Source organism: Eptatretus burgeri, chromosome 8 (genome assembly GCF_056783735.1).
Source record: "Eptatretus burgeri isolate ZD-2024b chromosome 8, Ebu_testis_v1, whole genome shotgun sequence".
Taxonomy (NCBI): domain Eukaryota; kingdom Metazoa; phylum Chordata; class Myxini; order Myxiniformes; family Myxinidae; genus Eptatretus; species Eptatretus burgeri.
The window spans coordinates 34,332,208-34,356,196 of NC_140968.1; the positions used below are offsets into that span (position 1 = coordinate 34,332,208).

Sequence of the window (23,989 nt, forward strand, 5' to 3'; positions counted from 1 at the left end):
CACTCGCCCAATGAAACCACAATTAGAGCAAACCCTGGTGAAGGAGACATTGAGGGAGCATATGGGGTTGTTGACGAATGAAACATATTTTGAGCAGGTCCAGCATGTGGAGCTAACAGCCCCAGAAGAATGTGGCGAACCGATGATGAGCAACCTGCTGGAGAGAAGCGACCGGACAGAGGTGACTCTGGAACGAAGCAGGTACGTGGGCACATGCATACATGTTGCAGATGATGAGCTTAAGGTAGAAATTGAATTTCATGTTAATGAGGAGACTCTGTCCGATGGGGTGCACGTATGCGTGACCCCTGAATGCATGTGTTGAGTGCCTGTGAATGAATGCTGTGAGCCCACACTCCAGACTACAGCACCGGTGTGTGCTGCAAAGGCCGAAACGGGTGTGGGTGCTCACCTGGCGGTCGAGAATGTGGCCCTGGAGACAGGAGTGCGAGGCAGTTAGTCAGTGTGCAGGCAAGGTTGAATGTGTGGAGGGTCAACACATAACCTTGGAATGTGTGCAGCCTGCTGTGTGTGGGAGTCCTGAGCATGGAATGAGTGGTGACATAGGAAATAGGTTTGAGGTGCAAGGGGAAATAGAAGTGTCACCAGGACAGAGCTTGACACAGGGGACAAAAACCATGGTGGACGGCTCTGCATGGGTTCTTGCAGAGTTGGTGGTGCTGCATCCGGGAGCAGGCTTTAGAAATTGGATTTTAATTTCTCTATCAGCCTCACAGGAACTTTGGGGTAGAGTGCAGATGAGTGGCAGGCAGCACTGGCATGTCACTTGATCTTCGGACCTTTCTGAGCACACAAGGGGTTTGGCTAGCTGAGTGGGGTTTATCTGTATTGAGGGAGTTATGGAGAAGAGGGGGAGGCCACTTCTCCGATTGGGGTTTACCTGATTTCCGTGAACCCTGGAGAAGAGGGGGAGGCCATTCCACCGATTATGGTTTGCCTGACTTCCGCGAACCCTGGAGAAAAGGAGGGGGTGGACCACAACCCCAATTGAGACGTGACCCCTTTGAGCTGTGGTGGAAAGGCAGCGGGGTCATGTAATGGGTAATGAGAGATTCGTTCCCTCACTCCCCTTCCAATGAGCCAAAGAAGTAGGCCATATTGGGATGTAAGAAATTTTGATTGAAAATTGTACCAAAAGTGATTGCAAATTGAGAGATGACAGAAGGCATGAGTGGCATGAGTGGATTTGGGTGATTATTGGAAAAAGCGGTGGAGACATTACAGGCAGAGCGTCAGACACACCTGAAACAAGTTGATGAAAAGGAGTTGCTTGTTTGAGGAAAGACTGAAATGCCTGGTTGGAACCATGCAGAGGTTCCATAGGGTTGGTGAAGAAATTTTGATGTTTCGTTTAAATTGTTGGAAATAAACGATTAGGGCAGTATGGAGGAGGCCAACGGACGATGGACGTAGTGACAAATTGATTGGGGTTTGATGAAAAAGTGTACCAGTTAAATTTGATGAACAAGTGGGATCCGAGGGACCGGTGCGTTTTTGTTTTCACATAAAAGTGAAAGGTGTTGGATGGTGTTGTGGACTGGGTGTGTGGCACTGTGGAATGAATGACTAAAGTGTTTGGGTGAATGGCGTGATTGTGCAAATGAGGAGAGTGAGTGCGAACAACATACCCTGTCGGTCGGAGTCTCCTAACCAAGTTAGTGTAGGTTAGGGGGACTTAGAGGATTCCACATGGATTCTGGCTGCTGTTTCATTGTGCAGGCGGACTGCCAGGGGTAGGTACAGGCCAAGGTATGGGGATACTTGCTGGTAGTGTGACATGGTATTGGAAGTTGGTGAGTCGGGAAATGGGGGAGCAGGGCTTTGGGGGTTCCTGGCAGGTGAAGGCTGTCAGAGGTGCCAGGAGAGCAGAGTAGGGTTCAGTGCCAGGAGAGCACGGTAGGTTTTAGTACCAGGAGAGCACAGTGTGGGTGCTAGGAAGGCACAGTATGGGGGCTAGAGAGAGCCACCCCTTAGTTAGGAGCGCAAGAAGCACGCCCAGGTGAACCCCGAGGTCGCTGAGTGTCCTCCACCCCCGATTGGAAGCAGGCAAAGAGGCCTAGTAGTAGTCACACTCCCCAGCCAGCGAGTTATGCCTGGCACCACCAAATGGAAAAAGACAAAGAAGGGCCTTGCCCAGATTTAATAGAATGGAACAGTGTGCCAGGTCGGGAAAAATGGGTCATTAGGATCATTCGAGCCAGAGCAGGGTTTGGTTCATTGTTTAAAGCTAAAAGTAAATGGTTAGGTTCGATGGACTCTCCTCCGCACCATTCATGTGTGACACCTGGTACGAGTAGTGTTGATGGGAGAATTTGTTTAAAAGGGCCAGGCTAGGTCACCCTCTCCAAGTGCCAGAGAGGCCACCAGTATGTCATGAGCAGACATCCACGAAGATAACAGTTGAGTAAGAAACACACCATCCTGCTTGTAAAAGAACGAAAAAAAAGAGAGAAAGAAAGAAAAAAAAAAAAAAGAGAACTTAACCAAAACAAGTCCTGCCATAGCAAGTCAGGCAAGGAAGGTTAAGGGTACACTCCATCTCATCTGGTCTGAGGTCATCACACCCATTTGCGTCCTCAAGAACGCCTCCAAACTGCATTTGCTTACCATCGATATCACCGTGCCACCATTGCTGTGTCACCTGCTGTCCAATGCAGGGCTTGTTGCCTGTTGATGCTTGTGAGTAGGCCATATGGGCCAAAGCATTTTTGTGGGCCATTGAGGCCAAAGTGCTTTTGTGGGCCGTTGTGGCCGAAGATTCATGCCATTTTGTGGGCTCAGTGGGCCGAAGAACTCTTTGTGAGATTAGACCACTGGGCCGACTGAACTCACCTGGTGAGAGGCCAATAAGACCACGAAGTGAGGAAACCCTCAGGGGTGAATGGACAATACTGCTGGGAGGGGGGCATGAAGGAGCGAACATGTGAAAGAACTTTGAACCCTTGAATGTTCTGCTTCTATGCAAATGTTGGTGTTAAAAGTAAAATTAAATGCCCTCCCATTCAAATCCATGATTAGAATGTTAAGTAGTGTGCATAGAGTGTGAAGTTGTTGTTAGATTGGTGACCCGGCACTAGGATAGGGACATGCCAATCTTACTGTGACACTTTGATTTTTGGAGTTAAGTGCTTCTCATGTTGTGGGTTAAAGTAAATGGGAGATCTGTGCTGTACATTAGACAGGGCCATTGCCGTGGGCTGCCCCAGATGGAGGCTCGGGAGAGCCTCGGGAGAAAGGTGGGGGTAGTGTTATGGAAATGGCCCTTCGTTTGCTCCTAAATATAGGATTAGCCCAGATCCCCCATTAAATGCATGTTTAGCCAGGTTGTTCGGTAATTTGACGTTAGATGTGTGTCGGGAGATGTCACAGGCTGTTATTTGTTTGTGCAGTGGTGGTGGATCGAGAGCTCCTTCTTCTTCCTTCCTCTCGCCGGGCGAGACTCCGGCCAGCACTGAGAGGGGGAGTGGCCAAAAAGAGGAAGTGAAACTAAGGGGAGGAGTTTGTCGGCTTTGTAAAGGGGTGCGCCCCAAAAAAGACAAGGTAAAAAAGAACTGAGAGGATAGAGTTGAGCGGTCGGGCTTGGAGGCGAGCAGAAAGAAGAAAAGACAGTGGTGATTCTGAGGGAGAGGACTTGGCTGCTGTGTGAGTCTGGAGTCGGCTTCGAGAGGAGGTGATCGACAGGTTCAACCTGCGTCTAATGACGGAGCCTCTGACTATCCCGACTCACCTCACGGATCGACGATGTCTTGGAATCCCATGGACCCAGCCTGCCGAAGCCCGGCACCTCGATTTGGCCTTGTCTGGTGAACAGGCCAGGCCTGGACTTGTATGCTGGACCTTGTGAGAAACCAGCTGAAACCCATCGTCGATCTGACGGTCTTGTGCCATCGACCTTACACCGGGTCAGAGCGCGCGGAGGCCGCGTGCGATGCGACAAAGGAGGGCGAGCGCCATTTTGCCACGCGGCGTGCTCGAGCTTGGGGGCTCGAATCCGTGGACATCGGCTTCTTACGAGCGACATTCGTGCTTTTGACATTTTCCTCTCATCCATGAAACATCACCAAGTACTCTGTCTTGTCTGCATGCTGTCTATGTCTTGTCTGCATGTTTTTTAAGGTATATCTCGGTAGGGACCCCCTCGAAACCCGTAATCCATAGTTCCATAGTTGAGAACGGGTTATAGATTGTTAATTAAAACATTGTCGTGAATGTTTTGCTTGTGTTGTGTTCCCCGATGTTACCCAATAAATCTGGCTGATTCGTATGAAGTTGTCGCTATGGATTAATCCGTGTCGCATCAAGGAACGATCCGTTTGATTGGTATATAAAACCAAAATGGTTACAGACTGGCAGAAAACGCTCGGCATCTGACAAAACCAGTCTGTAACCGAGGTCTATTTCCCCAACTGGTAAGGTCCAGGGGTACGTTGGTATCGCGATTGAAGACGCGTGACCCGAGGCCTGTGCCGAGCCAGCCGGCGTTATAAACCCCGGAGACGGTGGTGGTGAGGGTGGCGCCGAATCTGTAACGTTTGGCTATCAAGAGTCGGGTGCGAATCCCGCCACCGCTGAATCCTCAACAATATAATCTTCCAGAACATTCTACTGTTTGTTTTATGGTCAATGTTGCTGATGACGTTTTCCCAGTTTTTCTGTTTTTAGTTGCTGATGAGTGTGGTGATTGTGTTTAAGGTACTAATTTGCTGTTGGTCGTGAAGGTTTAGGTTTGCCTTTTATTTGAGAGTATCTCTTTGTTTAATCAATTGTTTTAATACTGTTGTGAAGTTGAAATTGAAATTGAAATTTAGGACATGGCCTTTTTGGAAAAAAATTTGGATGCAACTGTTACTATTTATTTAAAATGTTTTACTGCTGCATCTATTGAAGTGAATTGAATTGAATACAAGGAAGTCGTGATTAGTAAATGCTTGTTCTATGTACTTGGCTGGTTGGCCTTGTTAAAATTGGTATATGTTCTTCTGTGATCTTTAGGAATGGATTTGGGGTCGACTTGATGAAGATAATGGAAAGGTGATCCCATGAAATGTTGGATGTAATGTGGTCGTTTTGAGTATAGGAGAGCGTGGGAGAGCCCTGTGGGTGGAGAGGTGAAGGAGTCCAGTGGGCTAGTTATGTTCATTAAGGATATCTAAATGGTCTAGTTCTGGAATTAGTGCGTCTCTTGTGTCTTGGCTTTGGTTGGTTAACCAGAAGGGTATTTTGCATTGAAATCCATTCCAATCATTAGGTGAGGGATATTTTGTAGATTGGTAAGTTGTAGTTGGTATTGTAGTGAGCACGAGTTTGGTGGGGGGATGTAAATGTTGATGTTTCTGTGAATTTTTCCAGTTCTTATTTCTGTGGAGGTGATTTCGGTGGTGTTGTCGTTGGTAAGCGGCTGGAGGATGTCTGTTGTTGTGTTGGAAAATGTTTTTGTGGATGAGGGTGAGGAGCCCTCCACCACCTCTATTGCTTGGTCGATCATTTGATGAAAGAGTGGCTTGGGACTTCAATTTCGAGGCATTGTTGAGTTTATTCTCTTGAATGAGTGCAATGGCCGTTTTGTATTTGTTGATGAATTATGGAGTTCTGTTATTTTGTTTTGAATGCCGTTTATATTGCGCTGTAGAATGTTCAGGTGAAATTTATTGCTTTGTGATTGTGGGGTAGACTGAATGACTGCAGGGTGTTGCATAATAGGACAGCCACAGGTACATTGTGAGCTGTAATCTTTCTATGAAGGTAGGTTTGTACATTTGAGAAGGAGTCATTTGTTATATCCAATGCAAAGAACTGAGTGGTGTGGTTGGTGATTCTAATGTTGCATGCATGTAGGGCAGATGGAGATGGGTGAACAAGGGATGAATAGTTCAATGTCTCCAATAAATCAAAGATGTATATAGCTGGAGACTCCTGAATCTCTAAAAGACAAAAAAAAAGAAAAAAAATGTAATGTCCAGCTTAGAGGAAAGTGTGCATACCTTTTGGCCATCCTGCCAGCTCCCCGTCCCTGGACACAATTGCAGAAATTAATTGAATTTGCCAGACAGTTCTTATGATGAAAGAGTTTAGAATGTGCGACTTGGCCAGCATCAAGCATCACATTCCCAGAAGGTAGACAAGCATCTTGTTTTCTCCAAATTCGAAAATAGATGCAAGCAATACAGCCTGCATGACTCAAGCTGATGATTAAACAGCAGGCCATATGCAGTATTTATTCATCACCCTTTATTATTGAAACCAGAACAACCTGCTTTGAGATATCATCTCATGATGATTGAACCACAGGCATTACAATTTTTTGTAAGAGATTTAGAAAAACAAAGCTTATATTGATCCCACTATCACTGCATTCCATAATCTCACCACATCATTCTCATTCAGCTCAAAGAAATTAAAGAAAAAAATCTACAATAAAACAACCAAATTTTGCATCACTTTCATACCTGGTATGTTCTTTTGTGGATCTTCAAAACCCAAGTCTTAGGAATGGAGAGAAAGCGGAGCGTGGTGGGGGGAGGGTAGAACTCATTATTCATTTAAAACCTGCAGCACGTTTAGATTTATTCCCTTATTTTTCAATTCAGAATGAGCCAATATTAATAGTGTAACTAAGCTCATATAATTTGTTTCACTCAACGCAGTTGCAAAACAGAAGAAGCAAACTAGAGTTCATAGAACACCTTACCCTGTGCAGGCTTGCGAAAATAACATGGGCAGGGTCTACGAGTGGCAAATTTGATTGGTCGAGATGATTTAAAATGCTGTAATGTTTTGTCCAAGTACCACTAAAGTGGAGGTTTTTGAAAGTGCCAAAAAGGCGATTTGTGTTCTCCAGTGTTCAAGTATATAATTTAATTGAAATAAAATAAATACTTGAAAGGTTGTAGAGATATTTAACTTTTTTCCGAAGTTTACCGCCATTGATGCAGCATCTTTTACACCACCTTATCAACACGTTACATTACATTAGTCCAACACGTTACATCAGACGTCATTAACAACAGTAAGTTTCCCGTTTGGAATGATTTTTTAACTTTGGTTGACTGCCAGGCAGGCAGAATAAAAAAGTATCTCACTCCTGTCTGCGCATGTGCGGTGGGACTAATTCAGAGACAAACAAGATGCTAGCCATTGACCGTTTGGCTGGGTCGTGAAGTTGTATGCTTTGAGGAGAGAAGAAGAGGAGCGCGTCTCTTGGTCTTATCTCGGCAGCCTCGGCAGTGGCCTCGTTGTGTGATCAAGGAGAAAGGCGGCGCCATTGGTGTGTGTGGACCTGGAACTTAGAGGGAGCGGTGTGGCAATCTCGATTGTGAGAAGAAACTATGGCGGTTTGTGGGCTCCTGGCGTTGAAGACGTCACACGCATTACCTCATGGATGTTGCCACAAGGAGCAACTTGGCACCATTTTAGTACGTTTTTTCCACGTGGTGGTGACACGGTTCGACGATACCAGGCTCCAAAAGGACATCTCTGGACACAAAGCTGAGTGCCGCCATAAAGGGAGGAATTTCTTTTATTTTTATCTTCCCCCTTGTCTGTTTTTGTGACTTAGTGGAGATGTCTGAAATTAGGATTTAGTTTACCTCACTTTTCATTTCCTCACGCTTGATTAATTTTCATCATCACCCTTGAGATATGTTTATTTATTAAGTTATTATTGTTGAATTTCCTTGTTTGTTTGTTAGTCGTGGGTTTGAGGATAAACCCGTGTGCTTCCCATGGTACGTGCCTTCACCGCCTTTCATCCCGCGCATGCCATAATCTTCAAGGATCTCAGCTGTTCGCCTCCGAGTTAAAACCGTTCAGCTATCCGTCCAGGTTGGTGTTACCCACCTGGAGACAAAAATAACATTCAATTGAAATAAGTTGTTCCTCAATCATAAACTGAAGTTTGTGGACAGACAGACAAAGTGAACCAATTGCTTAACCCCGTTTTTCGCTTCACGTGCATGGGGTGAAAAAGAAATAACAGCAAGAAATCTGATTATTGCTTTTGAAAAGATATTTATTTAAATTGCAGTGACAGGGTGCACAACAGTGTCCAACAGAATGACCAAGAACATATCGGCTGCTTGGTTGAACAAAGGTCTACCTTGGACCAAGGTTTCAAACAATATCTCCAACTTCTGCCCAACTCATGCAGTACATTTGTATGTGTACATGTCATAAGAACAAAGACATGAAGTATCTTTGTCAAAGTCAAGAAAAACACTGGGGATTTGCAGAGGTGTACAACCCTTGCATCTCAATTGGCACCCCTTCACAGCTAGAGTTGGAGGTAGAAACTTCGCACAAGTTGTGTTATTTATCCCTCGGCACATACCCAACTCAGCAGATGAGACGTTGTGTTATTCCTTATATTTGTGAACCGAGAGGATTAAATTTCAGTGACATATGCATAAACCACCATCTGGGGCTTGTTGACAATCATCTTCCAGCTGCTGCCAATGTGATGAAGACATGATCACATGATACTTTGTCCTTACGCAGATAAGGATACAAAGATGTCATTCGAACAAACACTTTGGTGATTGATGTGCAAAGCATGTATTGCACTCAAAGAATTCCTGAGTGTTTTAACTTTAGTATGAACACTTCTGTTCGTAGCAGTGGTGAAACAGTCAAAGTTCAACAACACTCGATGTGACAAAGCAATGTGCTGTAAAATGGGATACTTAAGAGTGGTTGGCAGGTACTGTCACAAAACCCACGTCTGTGTACGAGATCAACCACAGTCCCATTTCTGTCACTTTGCCCAAAAAGGTGAGCTGATAGCAGTGGCAATGTTCAATCAAAATGTCTGCCTTTGTACGCAAAACTTGCTCGCCAACGCTCCGTCCCCATCTGCAGTAAAAATAATAATAAAAAATAAACAAAGGGCAACATCAACCAAGCCAGTCAACTCAAAGGTGTTTCTCCTGGAAACAATTTCTGTTGTATTTCTAATGTGATTGGCATTCATATGCAGTTCACCCAGAAGTGTGCGCATCAAAACTGTAGGCACTCTGTCATTCCAAATCCACCATTCATCCTGTGCAGGTAAAAACCTTACCACGCATGTTTCCTTCACAAAATATCTCCTCTCAATCACCTGGGATTCAAAACAATTTTATTTTATTTTAAATTATGTACAGTGACAGTTTAAAAATAAAACAAAAAAACCCCTCAACAAGCAACCTCTCAACAACAGCTAGACCAGAAAAAAATGCTTGATTACTATCACATTGTTCAAAATAAATTCTTACACTGCAATAAATTTAGCAAAGTCCAAAGTGTGGATGAGCAAACCAAACGTTGTAGAGTATAATGAGATTACAGACTGTGCCAAACATGTGGCCAGAAAACAAAGCCATCAAACAAGCACAAAGTAGGGTAAGAGGGCCCTTTTTTCAGTGTACTAGAAGGGGTACTCAGCGAAAAATTAACTTTCATCCTTTAAAAATTGTGCGAATAAATTATTGACATATCAGCTGGTTTTTTCATCTCCTTTTCTCATCTGTGTGGTAGGTAGAATGAAAGGCGATGTAAAATCAGAAATACTGTATGATAGGGTGATTTATTACTGTTATCTTCACTATAACTCATGGACCTAGTGTTTGTCACGCAACTCCTACAGTTCTGGGCTGATTACATCCACACTTGCTACATAGGATCAGCATGACCCAATTAATGTATAGGGGTGTTTTCATCTTTGCTGGTGATCATGGGGGGGGGGGGGACACATTTTCTATGTATGTAAATATGTATCGTGTAGCGCCGCCTGCTGGTGGGAAAGGGTATTACAAGTCTCCACCATTTACAGTGCAGTATTCCTGTCTCCATGTTTTCCAGTACAGTGAGGTGTTTTGAATTATAAGCAGTATATATATATATATATATATATATATATATATATATATATATATATATATATATATATATATATATATATATATATATATATATATATATATATATATATATATATATATATATATATATATATGTTTTTGCTTCATGCATGTAACCCGGGTTTTTATTTTTTTTTGCGAATACAGAGATGTCAGTTGCCTATACACACCTAAATAAAAGTATGTGTCAGACGATCGTGTTACATGCTTGGAACAAGATCACCCAGAGGGCGGGTACTCTACTAGTATGAATAAAATGGAAATGTTGAAAAAAAAGTATTGAACATAGCAAGCGTTTTCTGAATATCTAATCAATATAAGAAACACAGGCATGCAAGAAGACACAGCAACAAGCACATGATATGAACAGCAATCGACATGAACAAAAGTGGACAACAATCCACGGCAGAGAGACAAATTCAGAACAGTATACTTAACTCTGCAAGCGAGTCATTCGGAACAGAGAAGAAAGGCGTCCTCTGCCAGAAACCAAAAATGTTTGTGCAACTCCTAAAATCCCAGACTTTCCACCCTCTTTTCTCCCATTGCAAGAAGCCCCTTTCTCAGACTTCACACTCTTTCCTCCACTGGATCAAGGTGATGGTAGACCACCATCTCATTCATATCATCCCTCATCACTACACATGACCGTTTCCTGACCCATTAACCCCCCACCAGGCACACATTACACAAAACCCAACCCTATTTTGGCAGACCACCGTTTCTTCCCCACCTCTCTTTCTTCTCTTTTCCAGTTTCATGTTCACAATAATTTCATTTACAGATTAAAGTGCAACCAAAAATGCTTTCAAAAAGCTGTGACGGTTGTGTAAATAAAAATGGAGCCACATTAGGCTCGGTTGTGCCGTTTCACCCTTGGCCCCTTCCATTTCATTTTTCAAATCAAAACTGGGTTGGTCCATTTTATGCTTCCTTTGGAACCGATTGATATGATGCTTAGAACTCAGGTTCAAATCCCAGATATAATGTATTTGTCCATCGGATCTTAATGTGATGATCCTGCATGTGATTTATGTGAAAGCCCCATTATGAGCCTTAGATTAACATATTGTTACGGTCTTCAGTCACTCTGGTTGCCCGGTATGTGTCCAACACGTCGTATCAACATAACCACAATGGTCGATCGCTTCGAGGTCTTCCTCACGTGTCTAAAAGTCACGATACCGTGCAAATTGGAAGTCCAAATCCACCGAGCATCACTCCAATGAGGCGCCGCATGTTGTATGCAAATGAGACCGGGCGAGTCTGATATGCGATATGATCCAGGTGTACGGTGTTGACTCACAATAGCTAATTAGCCTTCAACGGTCTTTCTTAATCACCCCAAGGAGAACCACAGCAGCCAGAATTCACCCGGAGACCAGGTATCAACATGAATAAATGTCAGAGTGTGTGTGTGTGTGTGTGTGTGTGTGTGTGTGTGTGTGTGTGTGTGTGTGTGTGTGTGTGTGTGTGTGTGTGTGTGTGTGTGTGTGTGTCCTCCATAACTCCAAAACCATGAAACCCAGCAGCCTGAAACTTTGCATGCATACCAAGGGAATTTCAAGGGAGTGCATGAATGAAAATTGGGTGTTTTAATTAACCCAAACACCCCTTTTTAAGATAATTAATGGCCTTAATTATATCCTTTATCAGGCGCATCCTTGGACACCATTTTTTTTATGGCCTGCTCGACAATGCCTTGACTTGCGGAACAAGCCGCAATGATTTCTTAACAATCGTTTTTTTTTTTCACTTTCCTCACTCCTCCAATCGAATGCTTGATCATCATACCTATGAATCGCTGGATACATCGCAAAGCTTATAAATGCCCGGAGACATCAGGGTTTGTGGATTTATTTCATTTCCGCACGTGCCATAACCTCGAGGATCTCTAAAACGAAGCCGAATTACAAAATTAAGCTCCAGAATTGAACTTAGCAGCAATTCCCATTGCTAAAAAAAGTGTTCATTCATCCAACTCGGACATTCACTACATGGACAAAAGTATGCGGACACCCTTTCTAATTAGTGGATTTGGCTATTTCAGCCACACCCATTGCTGACAGGTGTATAAAATCAAGCATACAACCATGCAATCTCCATTGACAAACATTGGCAGTTGAATGGGCCATACTGAAGAGCTCATTGACTTTCAACGTGGCACCGTCAAAGGATGCTACCTTTCCAACAAGTCAAATTTTTGTCCTGCTAGAGCTTCCCCGGTCAACTGTAAGTGCTGTTATTATGAAGTGGAAACGTCAAGGAGCAACAACAGCTCAGCCACAAAGTGATAGGCCACACAAGTTCACAAAACGGGACCACAGAGTGCTGAAGTGCGCAGCGTGGAAAATTCGTCTGTCATCGGTTGTAACACTCACTACTGAGTTCTAAATTGCCTCTGGAAGCAACATCACCACAAGCAGTGTGTAGAGAGTTTCATGACATGGGTTTCCATGGCCGAGCAGCCGCACACAGCCTAAGATTACCATGCGCAATGCCAAGCGTCGGCTGGAGTGGTGTACAGCTCACCGCCATTGGACTCTGGAGCAGTGGAAACGTGTTCTATGGAATGATAAATCACGCTTCACCATCTGGCAGTCTGACGGACGCCAGAAGAACACTACCTGTCCAAATGCATAGTAACAACTGTAAAGTTTGGTGGAGGAGGAATAATGGTCTGTGGCTGTTTTTCATGGTTCAGGCTCCAACTCTAAGCTCCTCCTTAGTTCCAGTGAGGGAAATCTCAACACTGCAGAATACAATGACATTCCAGACGATTCTGTGCTTCCAACTTTGTGGCAACAGTTTGGGGAAGGCCCTTTCCTGTTTCAGCATGACAATGCCCCCGTGCACAAAGCGAGGTCCATACAGAAATGGTTCATCGAGATCGGTGTGGAAGAACTTGACTGGTCTGCACTGAGCCCTGACCTCAACCCCATCGAACACCTTTGGGATAAATTGGAACGCCGACTGCGAACCAAATCTAATCGCCCAAAATCAGTGCCCCACCTCACTAATAATGCTCTTTTGGCTGAATGGAAGCATATCCCCGCAGCAATGTTCCAACATCTAGTGGAAAGCCTTCCCAGAAGAGTGGAGGCTGTTATAGCAGCAAAGCGGGGACCAACTCCAGATTAATGCCCATGATTTTGGAATGAGATGTTGGACAGGCAGGTGTCCACATACTTTTGGCCATGTAGTGTAGTTTCCCATTTTAGGCATCTCCGGGAGGTGTTTAATGTGACGGATTGGCGAACGCTAATCGTTTGGCAAGGTATCCGTTGGGGTGCTTCCTTGAGTGCTTAAGCCACTTGGCGAGCGCTCTACAATACTCGCACCGTCACTGAATACTGTATATCGATCGACTTGAACAAAGTTCAGAGCCCACTCGCCAGCATTTGGCTCTGCGTTTTTCTGTGGTGAAAAAGGCGTTGTAAATTTCATTTTAACCACTTTGCCCCTTTTGGTATGATCTTTCATTATACGACCCATCACTTTGGCATAGATAAATAAATATAAAAAAATGAAATGTTCTGGTTTTTAAAATTTTTCTTCAACCATATCGTCAGAGTGCTTGGTTAAACCATTTTGCGCACTCTTCAAGCTTCAATGGCGATACCACGGTTCGATACCTGAGTTAGGAAGGCAAAATAAATTGGATGATTACAATGAGTAAAAAATATTTCAGTTGTTATAAAGCAATGAATTGCCCGTCACATCATGCAGGATAGCCGAAAGGTACGTGCGCTCGCTCTCTAAGCTGTCTATGAAAGGTTAGACTCCCGACCGAGCTAGAAAATGTCATCCCAGTTTTTCACAGGCAGGTTGATTCATCAATGTGTGTCGTCTCTTGGATGGACGTTAAACTGAGCATCACATCTGATGGAATCCCCTCCCCCTCTCCTCTCCCCACTTCTCTCTCACCCAATCCCCTCTCCCGCCCCCATCTTTCTTTCTTTCCCCCCTCCCCCCTTGTCCACACACACACGCGTGCACACACACGTGCACGCACGCACACACACACACACACACACACACACACACACACACACACACACACACACACACACACACACACCTCCCTCTCTCACCCCTCTCTTCCCCCACCCCTCTCCCTATCTTCCCCTTCTCCCACCTCCTCCTCTCCTCTCCTCTCCTCTTCCTCTCTCATCCCTCTTCCTCTCCCATCCCACCCCTCTCTCTCTCCACTACCCCTATCCCTCTCCCACCCCCAATCCCTCTCCCCCCCTTTCCTCTGCCTCTCCCTCTCTCATCCACCCCTCCCCCTCACCCTGCTTCCCCACCCCTCCCCCTTTGTTAAGGGGACTGTTAAGGACTGATGATTTAGTTTTGAATTTAAAACTGTTTCCCCATTGGGTAGCATGTACAAATCAGATTCGAAGTGAGCAGACCAGAGGGATGCAAAGGTTGCTGCATGTGTGAGCATGTATGGTAGGTAGATTGCACGGGTTTTAAATGTTCCTGCCCAGTTTTATATAGAACCCGGCAGTTAAAAAGAAAATGTTGTTGTTTGGTCGCGTTTCATCGCCATTCCCTTCCCCACCCCACACGCTGCCTTCCTTTCCTCACCTCTCATGCAGCCTTCCATTCCCCGCCCCTCATGCAGCCTTCCATTCCCTTTCCCTCATGCTGCCTTCCCCTCCCCTTGCACTACCTTCCCTTCCCCTCACTCCACTTTCCCTTTCCCTCATTCTGTCTTTCCTTCCCATCATGCTGCCTTCCCTCACAATCACGCTGCCTTCCCTCACAATCACGCTGTCTTCCCTCCACCTCCCCCCACGCTTACCCCTTCCCCTCTCCACCCTCTATGGACATCTCCCGGTGGTCTCCGCTTGCTGTATTAACGTGCTGTTTTAACGTTCCCCATTTCATTCAATCCTGCATTACCCTCCCCCTCTCACCCTTCTCCACAAGTCCAACTTCCAAACGCAGGTCGAGAACCCCTCCCCTCACGCTTACCTCCTCAAACCCCCTCCCCACCTACCTCCTCTTTCCCCCATCCTCCCAGAGTGTATAGCGATGTTTGGTGCAGCGACGCCCTCCCCACCCCCTTCCTCACCCCTCCAAGCACCACCACCCATCCTCCCTCCTCTATCCCTCCCTTACCTCCTCACCCACCCATCTCGTACTCCCATCAGCGAAGCGATGGGTTGCATTTGCTTGTATTTAAGAAGAGAAAAAATGGTCATTGGTAGGGATTACACAAAGAAATAAGAACAAATATGCAGTACGTAATAAATAAAGTATCCCCTTATCCACTGCCGAATACGCACCCACGGTACCAAACAAACAAGATATGCTTCGTTGTATAACTTATGGTCCGGCAGTCATACAATGTGAGACAGACAATAGGGAAGGACAGTTGAAGTAGAAAGTTGCAGGTAAACTCATCAAAGCCTGAATGATGTGTCCGCATAGTCCAGGCAGGTGGTGGAGATGAACGTCTTGTCCTGCGGCTGAGAAGAAAGAGGCGTGTCTTCGGCGGGGCAGGGCTTGTCTCTCTGGACATCTGATTGGGCACGGCCTCTGGTGTGACATCTCCCAGATTCTCCTCCCCAATCTCATGCCCCCGCCTTTTATGGCCTCGGGTACGTGTGTCACCCATGACGCTCCATACCCCTTCCCCTTTCACTCATTATTTGGTACCAATCGGTCTGGTGGGCGGGACGAGCTTGTTCGAGACGTCCTTCATTGGGCTCTGAGGTAAAGCGGCCCGATGGTGACGGTTGGGCGCCTTTCCCTGCCAAAACTTAGCGAACGCTAGAGAGAGACATAAATGACCGATTCCAAAGGGTAGAACATAAAACATAGGCAGGAATGCTGATTTTCACACACAAACATGAGGAGGGGAAGACAGTGTATATTTATTATATAAGCGATACATTTCTCGCATTTCATTTAATTACACTACGCTTAAGCTAAGACATATACAATACGAAGGAAATAATTGCTTTGTATTAATCATCTTTAACCCACTTGGCCTCATTTCCTCAACATTAGTAAAAAAAAAATAAAAAAATATTTATAACGCATTTCTTACTTGGCAATTTTATACTTTGAGAACGTTTTTATCCCTATCGTTTCGATACATCATCATGCAAAACAATGCTGCAGTGTTTTTTCCTTTTTGTTAAAAAAGAAAATAATTTTTGTTACAACTTCAAATGATTATATAAAGTCATTATATTTCACAATCAGTCCTATTACAACAATTCTGGAGGAAATGACCAAAATGAGGACAGTTTGAAGCTTTTTACCTTGTCAAAGAATCGGCTGAGTTTGACTGCATTGGAAGAGCCAGCAGCTAAGTAACGAGGATTTGTGCAGTCCTGCAGGAAAGAAACAGTACCATCACGACTTGCACAGTCACAATACTGTGATCAATTTCACATTTCTGATAATAGCCCTTGTTAGACTTCAATGGGAAAAGCCAGGACTTGATCCTTTATGTTTTAGAGGGGAGAATGGTGACGGCATCGCTGATGACACTTTCAGAATCTAATGTTAACCACCGAACCTAACCTCTTTCCTATCCCCCTAAAATACCCCCAACATTCCAATACCAGGATCATCTCATTAGCCGCAAGGTCCTCAGCAAAGAAGGCAACACGAGAGAGGAGGGAAGAACGGTGGGCTTCAGGAACCTGATCCAGCTTGGTCCCAACCATAAGCAGAGGAGTCTGAGAATCGGCAAGACGCTCTCGTTCAGCCGCATCCCTAAAGGAAACGACAATGTCATAATACACATAGCATACAGATAGACAAGAGAATGAAGAATGGACACAAATATGGAAGGAACATGGCTGACCCATTGGTGACAAGCACACCCGTGGGTGCAGACTCTCTATTCAGCACCTCGGTGAGCCAGCCACGCAGGTTTTGACAAGACTTCTTGTTTGTCAAATCGTGCACCAAGATTATTCCTGTGAATAAACAAAGCTCTATAAACACAAGTAAGCAATGACAAGCATATCATTTTACCTCAGTGCTGATTATTTACTCACCAGTACATGTTACTTATTTTCCCCAAGAGATGTTTGAAAGTCACGATTATTAGGAATTATGAAAGTTATTTCCCCCCTGAATTTTTGAAGACTATAAACACCAGCTCTCTTTGGGAGCAGCCAGGGTGGGGGTTGAGGATTGGGGAAGGGGGGGGGGGTTATGTGCATGTGTATATCTACATTGTATATCTACATTTTGTATTCAAAGTCCTTTTCACCTTAATTATACATTTTCATACTCATCTAGCCAATGATGCTTCAAACTCGGCCATGATATTGTCCTTATCCTAATTCTTATTATCATCGTGCTTTTCGAAAAGAAAAGAAAACAAATAAGGGGATGTTGTAATCTGCTCCATCTGTCTGCCTGTCTGTTACACTTTCTCCTCCTAAACGGTTGGGCAGAAATTCACCAAACTTGATAGTCATGATCACCACATGGCATGAAGGTATGAGAGAGGTGTCATTTTGGCCCTGCCCCTGGGGCTGGGTCAAAAAAGGGGGGGGGAGGGAAACAATTACGGGCACATTTTCAAATGAAACTTTGTTTATGCAATCAGAATTGGGGGATGCATGAAATATGCAACAATTCTTTTTGGGGGGATTTGACCTCTGGTTCATGTTCTAGGGGGTGGTGACTTAGGGTCACAGGAGTCAAGACGGGAAAAAAAATGTTTAAATCAATTTTATATTGGGTCAAATCCGGTGGAACGTTTTGCCATCTTTCAACTTTGCTTTTGGTGGGAAGTGTAGGGGTTTGCGATGAAGTGCCATTGACATCACTCTAGTTATTATTAGCTTATCTATAATTTAAATTCCACATAAAGTATTGTCATAGTAAACTGTCCGTCTGTCTCCTATTTCGACTTCTCACGGCAAACCACTGGGCTGATCTGGCTGAAATTTGGCAGCAACACTTCTCTCCTGACTGGTAACAGGGATTGCAAAGCTTGTTCTGGTCACATAACTTAAAGTAGCTCAAAATAGCCGGCTTAGTAAATTCCTTCAAAATCTTCTCCAGACCCACCAGTCAAAATGCTACCAAATTCGGGTGACAACATTAGGATAAGGTCCTGATGTTAAATTGCGGAGGCCATGCTGATCATGTCACCGGAAGTGTGTAAAAATGGTGGTCGTGCAAATTCCTTACAAAATCTTCTCCAGACCCAGCAGTCAGAATGCTACCAAATTTGGATTACAACATTAGGCCAGGGTCGGGATGATAAAATGAGGAAGTCATAGCCGATAATGTGACCGGAAGTGTGTCAAAATGACCGACTTAGTCAATGTCAGGTCAGGTATGGCAACATGTGCCAGAGAAGCACATTGCTTCATCCACTTTCCGCCGGTACTCCAGAGGCCTCCATCTGGCCATCCTCCCAGGCAGATGCATGGCCCATCCCCATCTCCTTGAGATGCCGATCAACCTGCTGCAACCACGAAGCACGTGGTTGGCCCATTGGCCTTCTCGACTCATGAGGCTCCCTCGCTGAGAAAATCTGGTGAGCAGGATTAGCATCAGGAAATCAAGCCACATGTCCATACAGCCGCAGCTGACGCTCACGGACTATGCAGGTAACAAATCTCATTTGAGTCTCTCTTAGCAACCGCTCTTTGGCACAAAGTCCGATCAGCGATAGTCAAGGATTCTCCGAAGAGAAATGGTACCAAAGGAGTGAAGTCTCCATCTCAGATCCTTGGTCAGAAGACCTCACACCAGTAGAGCAAGACTGGAAGCACCAAGGACCTGAAGACTCGGACTTTCGTCCTCCCGCACAGGTACCGACAGCCCCACACCCCATGATCCAGTGAATCCATGACTCCCCAGGCCTGAGCCAGATGTCTATTGACCTCTGGATCACAGCCAGCAGAGACATGAATATCACTGCCAAGGGAAGTGAATCTCTCTGTGACCTCAACATCCTCAACACAAACAGGTCCAGACAAGAAACCAGGATCCAAGATGTCAATGAAAGGCTGGATCTTAGTTTTGACACAGGAAACCCGTAATCCTAGCGGCTCCGACTCTCCATTCACCACCTCCAAAAGGATATCCAGAGTCTCTGCAAATTCAAAGATGACTGCAAAATCATCGACTGCATCGTCTGCAAAATAGATCTTGATATTCCTAAAAGATGCACCGCAGCTTGATCTCTCTGATATCTGCCCCAGAATGCAGTCTATACAAGTGCTGAAAAGCATGGGGGGCAGCACATCCCTGACGAACTCCAGTAACAACTGAAAATAAGTCAGAGATAGTAAAACCACATCTCACAGCACTCTGAGCTCCAGAGTATAGTTCAGCCATTAGGTTGATTGATTTTGGTGGCACCCTACAAAGATCAAGAATCCTCCAGAGGGCATCCCGATTCACTGCATCGAATGCTTTGCAGAGATCAACATAGGCTACAAGCAGCCCCTGCCGAAACTCTCGTCTGCGTTTGGTGAGGACCCGAAGAGCAAGCATACGGTCAACAATTGACCTCTTTGGTGTAAAGCCTGACTGCTCTGGGCACTGGTGCTCAAGCAGATGGTGGCGAACCCCATCAATAATTATCCGAGCAAAGACTTTGTCCAGCATCGACAGCAGCATTACCCCTCGGTAATTGTTGCAGTCCTGGTGATCACGCTTCCCTTTCCAGAAAGGGACAACAAGGCCCCTCTTCCAATCAGCTGGGACGATGCCAGTGTTCCAGGCAGAGAACAGAATTGCATGCAACGACATGAGTACAGCATTTCCACCAGCCTTGAGAAGTTCAGCATTGATGCCACAGATCCTAGAAGATCCCACAGAAGCCTTACCCCTTTTCAACCAGTTTATCACAACCTGTGTTTTCACAAACTAATGTGGATCACAGTTGATTGGAGGGTCGGCAATGGGGAAAGTAACATCCCTGACATCCAACTCAACATCTGGTGGGTCAGCCTGGTACAGCCACTGAAAGTAACCGGCCCAGCGGGCCTTCACTTCGGACTCCTCAATCAAGAGCCCATCACCCTCCGCTCAAATTGCAGTATACCGAAGGACAAGCTTGGAGGAATGCAATGCACAAATTCCCCTGTAAGCAGGATGAGAATCACTTGACCACAGGTGATGCTCCACCCCCTCATAGATTCCACACACATAGGCCTCCTTGACCACCCTCAGCGCACATACAGTTTTACGCCTCAACTCCCTAAACAGCTCAGCTCTGCCATTAAGCCTGGCCTTGCGACTCTGGTCAATGGTATCCAGTGTGCCTTGAAAGACAAAATTCTTCTATGCCCGACGGCGAGTTCAAACACATCCACCGGCAACATCAAGGATGGTAGTCTTGAAGGCACAGGACAAGCACAGGACTTGAAGGGATAGGACATTCTAGGCACCCACCCTAAGGGACCGCCTCAGGTTAACCCAAAGAGACCACTGTCTGGTGGACGACACCACTGCAACCTGACCCAGGAAGTTTACCCCATGCTTTTCCTCCCTTCATCAAGGAATAGGGGTCCCGAAGGCTTTGCCCCAATCCCGTCATCCGGTGAGCTGTCCTGCGAAGGGAAGCAGCACAGGAGGTACTCCCACGTAGTGGGTTTTCAGTTTTCTTTGGGTTTGTGGGTTTTGTTGAATGAAGTGTTTTACTTTACGGTGGCCAGAGTGCAAATCCTGCCACCAACCTCCGAAAAATAAAAAAATAAAAAGGAACCCAACTGCAAGAGGACGTCCACAGACACAGTTGGAAACTAGATATGGATGGTCGTTGGCTTACAAGGAGCTCCTCCACCCTATTACAGGTTGTGTTTTTAATCCTGCAGGGTGTACATATCCATCCACCCTCCTCACCAGGAAACCTGGTGGGGGAGACTGTTTAGTTTCTGACAACCCGACTATGAAACAGGTTAGTACAGGTTTACATGGTACCTGCAGCAAGTGACAGATCTAATCTGGTCTGACCTGACAACTTCGTCAACTTTTGGGAAAAATCGTATTATTCCTTTCAAACCTTCTTCTCCATATCCACCAGTCAGAATGCTACCAAATGTGGGTTCCAACATTAGGTGAGGGCCCAGATAAGCTACAGGTCCAGTGGTCCTGTTTTTGCAATTAATGATCAGTTTAAGTCATCGATCAGTTTTACATCGTCGACAAGATTGTTTATTTTCACTTGTACATTGCTCGATCAGTCACCGAGTTGTGATTTTGTCCACCGTACAGTCCTGTGAGGTACACGAGTGGAAAGAAACTGAGGGAGATTCGGGGGAAGGCAGCAGCAAATAGAGACAGGAAAAGCCAAGGTGAGAGAGTGATGAAAGGAAAGTGTAGTGGCTAGTAATGAAACAACATGAATGAAAATGATCACTACTTGTTAAACGAGACATTACCATTTACACCATTGTAAAAAAGAGAACGGGTGCTCTTGATGCTGCTTGCACTTCCCACTGATCCTCCTATGTCCCACATCTCCAGGAAGAATGTCTTTTCCAGCGGTGTCCCCTCTTTGTATTCGTGCAACTACAAAAAAAAATTGCATGTCATATCCAACTTTACTCAATCCTTCCACGGGTACAATAGGCAAATGCAGAAAAAAGCAATTACTGCAGAAAATTGGCGTTAAAGTTCTCCCTGTACTTCACAAAAGTCAGAGTGGAGGGATTGGAGCAGATTGAGCAGTTTTTAAGACCGGTTTTTGAGGGAGGACATATACACTGAGTTGATGACCAGTGGTGGCAAAAGAGAAATATAACATGGAATAAGGTTGAACATTACGTTTATATATGATTGCAGTACCGAATATGGAAAGTACAATAACAGATAAGAATATAATCCTGGAAGACCTTTTCAAGAATTTTAAACCTCAAATTTTTGTTTGAATCAAAATAACACGACATATTAGCAGTAAAAAAAACAGCTAAAAACGTAGATATATTTGAAAATGGCAGATTCTACATAAGCCAACCTTTTCTTGATTTATTTTTAACTTTTTTTTTTTTGGCTTCAACTTTTTATTTGTTTAATACAATTTTTTCCCACCTGTGGAACCAACTTTCACATTCTCTTCAATGTTATTCTTTCCTCCAGGTTTTCAAGACAGCTGTCCACAATCATTTCAAGTCATCCCCCATCTCAAACCATGATCTTTTCTACATCCGTCAACTCCATCCCCACAATCTTATCCATCCTCTGCATTATCCCCCACCCATCAACCTTACTCACTCACACCTTCTTTGTCCGCCCCCCCACCCCCTTTTCTGCTGTTCCTTTTGTTATGTTGCGTCCTGATCTGTTGTGTTCTAATTCTTCCACGAATCTTGAGACCGTATAAAAAAGGAGCACAGACAATCCCCATGGGTTAGAATCCATGGAGAGGAGGAAATTTTTCTTCAGGAAATGCCCTGCGTGCGGTGAGAAAGGTGGCACCATTGTTGTGAAGTCGCTGGTACCCAGAATGCACTGGGAAGCGACGGCACTTTCCCCGAGCTCAGTGACTGTGTTGTGTCTTGTGTGTTTGTCTGTACGTCCGTGTGTGTGTGTCGTGTGTGCTCCACTATGAGCCTTATGAGCCTCCATTCCACATCACATGAGAGTCTAATGATTAGACCATCTTCTCACACATCGTTGCTCTCTTCCAACCCCCCTTGATCCACATATTTTACACCTTCCTCTCTGCACTGCACTTGCACATCATCTGCCAATCACCACGCCCCCCTCCGATCACGCATATGAGACACCTTTAGTTTTCCTCCTTCTTCCCCCTCCTCAGCGATTGGATTTGCCCAAGTCCGTCAACCGTGCCCGGTAAAATGAGGTCGAAACCACTTCAAACTTTCTCTCATCTTTCTTTCAAGGCCTATTTAATTTCCTCGGGTACGATTCTGATGGTGCCGGTTGTGTTTGTGTAAATAAGATTGTAGAAGTTTTAGGATTGGGTTAGCTCTGCCCTGTCTTCTCTTTTGCATATACGTGTATTTTCTTTTGCCGCACCTCATCAGTCCATGCTTTCCCCTGCTGTACATATTCCTGTGTAATAAAACCCATTGTCTGCTTATTGTACACATACTTTCCTCGACCTCACTTATAAATAAACTGCTTGTGTTATAAATGTACCCAAAATCGAATAATTTTCAAGTATATTGGTCAGTCGATTTTGTTATTCTGTCTGTCTGTCAATCACCTACAGGTCACAATTTTAAACCAATCTTCTCGAAACTTCACCACATGGTAGAGTTTGGCATAAGCAAGAAGCAGATTATTTTTGAGGTCAAAAGGTCAACATAGGCCAAAGGTCAAGAACTTAGGTGAGATTTCTAAAATCCTCAATTTTCATCCGATTAACTTGATATTTGAAGAGGATTTCTATTTCAGGTCAATGAATTCAACTACCAATTATTTTTGAGGTCAACATAGGTCGCATTTCTAGAATTGTCAATTTTCATCTGATTGACTTGTAATTTTAAGAGTTGCATATTTGGTAAATGAATTCAACCACCAATTATTGTTGAGGTCAAATTTGTTTTTGGATTTTGCAAGTATCGTGCTCTCACATGCATGTTCATGTCGCATCTCACATGCGTGGTCATGATGCTTGGTGCTCGTCGTGGCCTATGAGGTGTGGCGCTTCTCACAAGCGTGATACAGTGCAGAACATTAGGAAGTAGGAGTGGGTGTTTTGCACGTTCGGGGGGGGGGGTGGCTGGGGGCTGTCATCGTGACTTTGGGCTTAGTATAAAGTTCTGTCAGAATGGCATGGTATTTTCCACAAGTGACGTTGTGGACCCACCCCCATCTGCTGCGGAGCAATGGGGGAGAGAGAAGGCTTGTGGGAGGAGGGAAGAAAGTGGATGTGAAAAAGAGGCCATAATGGAACGCAAAGTAATTTGCGTGCCTTGAAGGTTTATGTTTGTGAGAGAAGCACAAGGCAGAAGTGAACGGGACAAGCTCGCATAAGCAGAAGGCTCAAAGACTGAGAAGGCTCATGAGGGAAGGAACAAAAGCATGTGAGGGTAACGAAAGGAAGGTTTCACAAGCAGTTGGTGTCGAACTTCTATGGAAAAAGAACACTCCTTCCACGA

The 23,989-nt window shown here is 44.9% G+C and overlaps 1 protein-coding gene across 4 annotated transcripts in view; it reads right to left on the minus strand.

The window, feature by feature from the left end:
- Positions 1-8,008: 8,008 nt before the first annotated feature.
- RABL3 (RAB, member of RAS oncogene family like 3) overlaps positions 8,009-23,989 on the minus strand; it is an 18,615-nt gene continuing 2,634 nt past the window's right edge. For 2 of the 4 annotated variants that reach the window (XM_085891477.1, XM_085891476.1), the window contains exons 3-8: positions 21,302-21,431; positions 16,747-16,861; positions 16,502-16,655; positions 16,196-16,267; positions 9,077-9,115; positions 8,009-8,868 (exon numbers count right to left, since the gene is read on the minus strand). In XM_085891477.1, the coding sequence (XP_085747603.1) occupies positions 8,812-8,868; positions 9,077-9,115; positions 16,196-16,267; positions 16,502-16,655; positions 16,747-16,861; positions 21,302-21,431 (567 nt within the window). In that variant the 3' untranslated portion in view covers positions 8,009-8,811. Of the gene's footprint in view, positions 8,869-9,076; positions 9,521-16,195; positions 16,268-16,501; positions 16,656-16,746; positions 16,862-21,301; positions 21,432-23,989 lie in introns of all 4 variants that reach the window. The other 2 variants (XR_015060813.1, XM_085891478.1) reach the window with 2 other exon arrangements.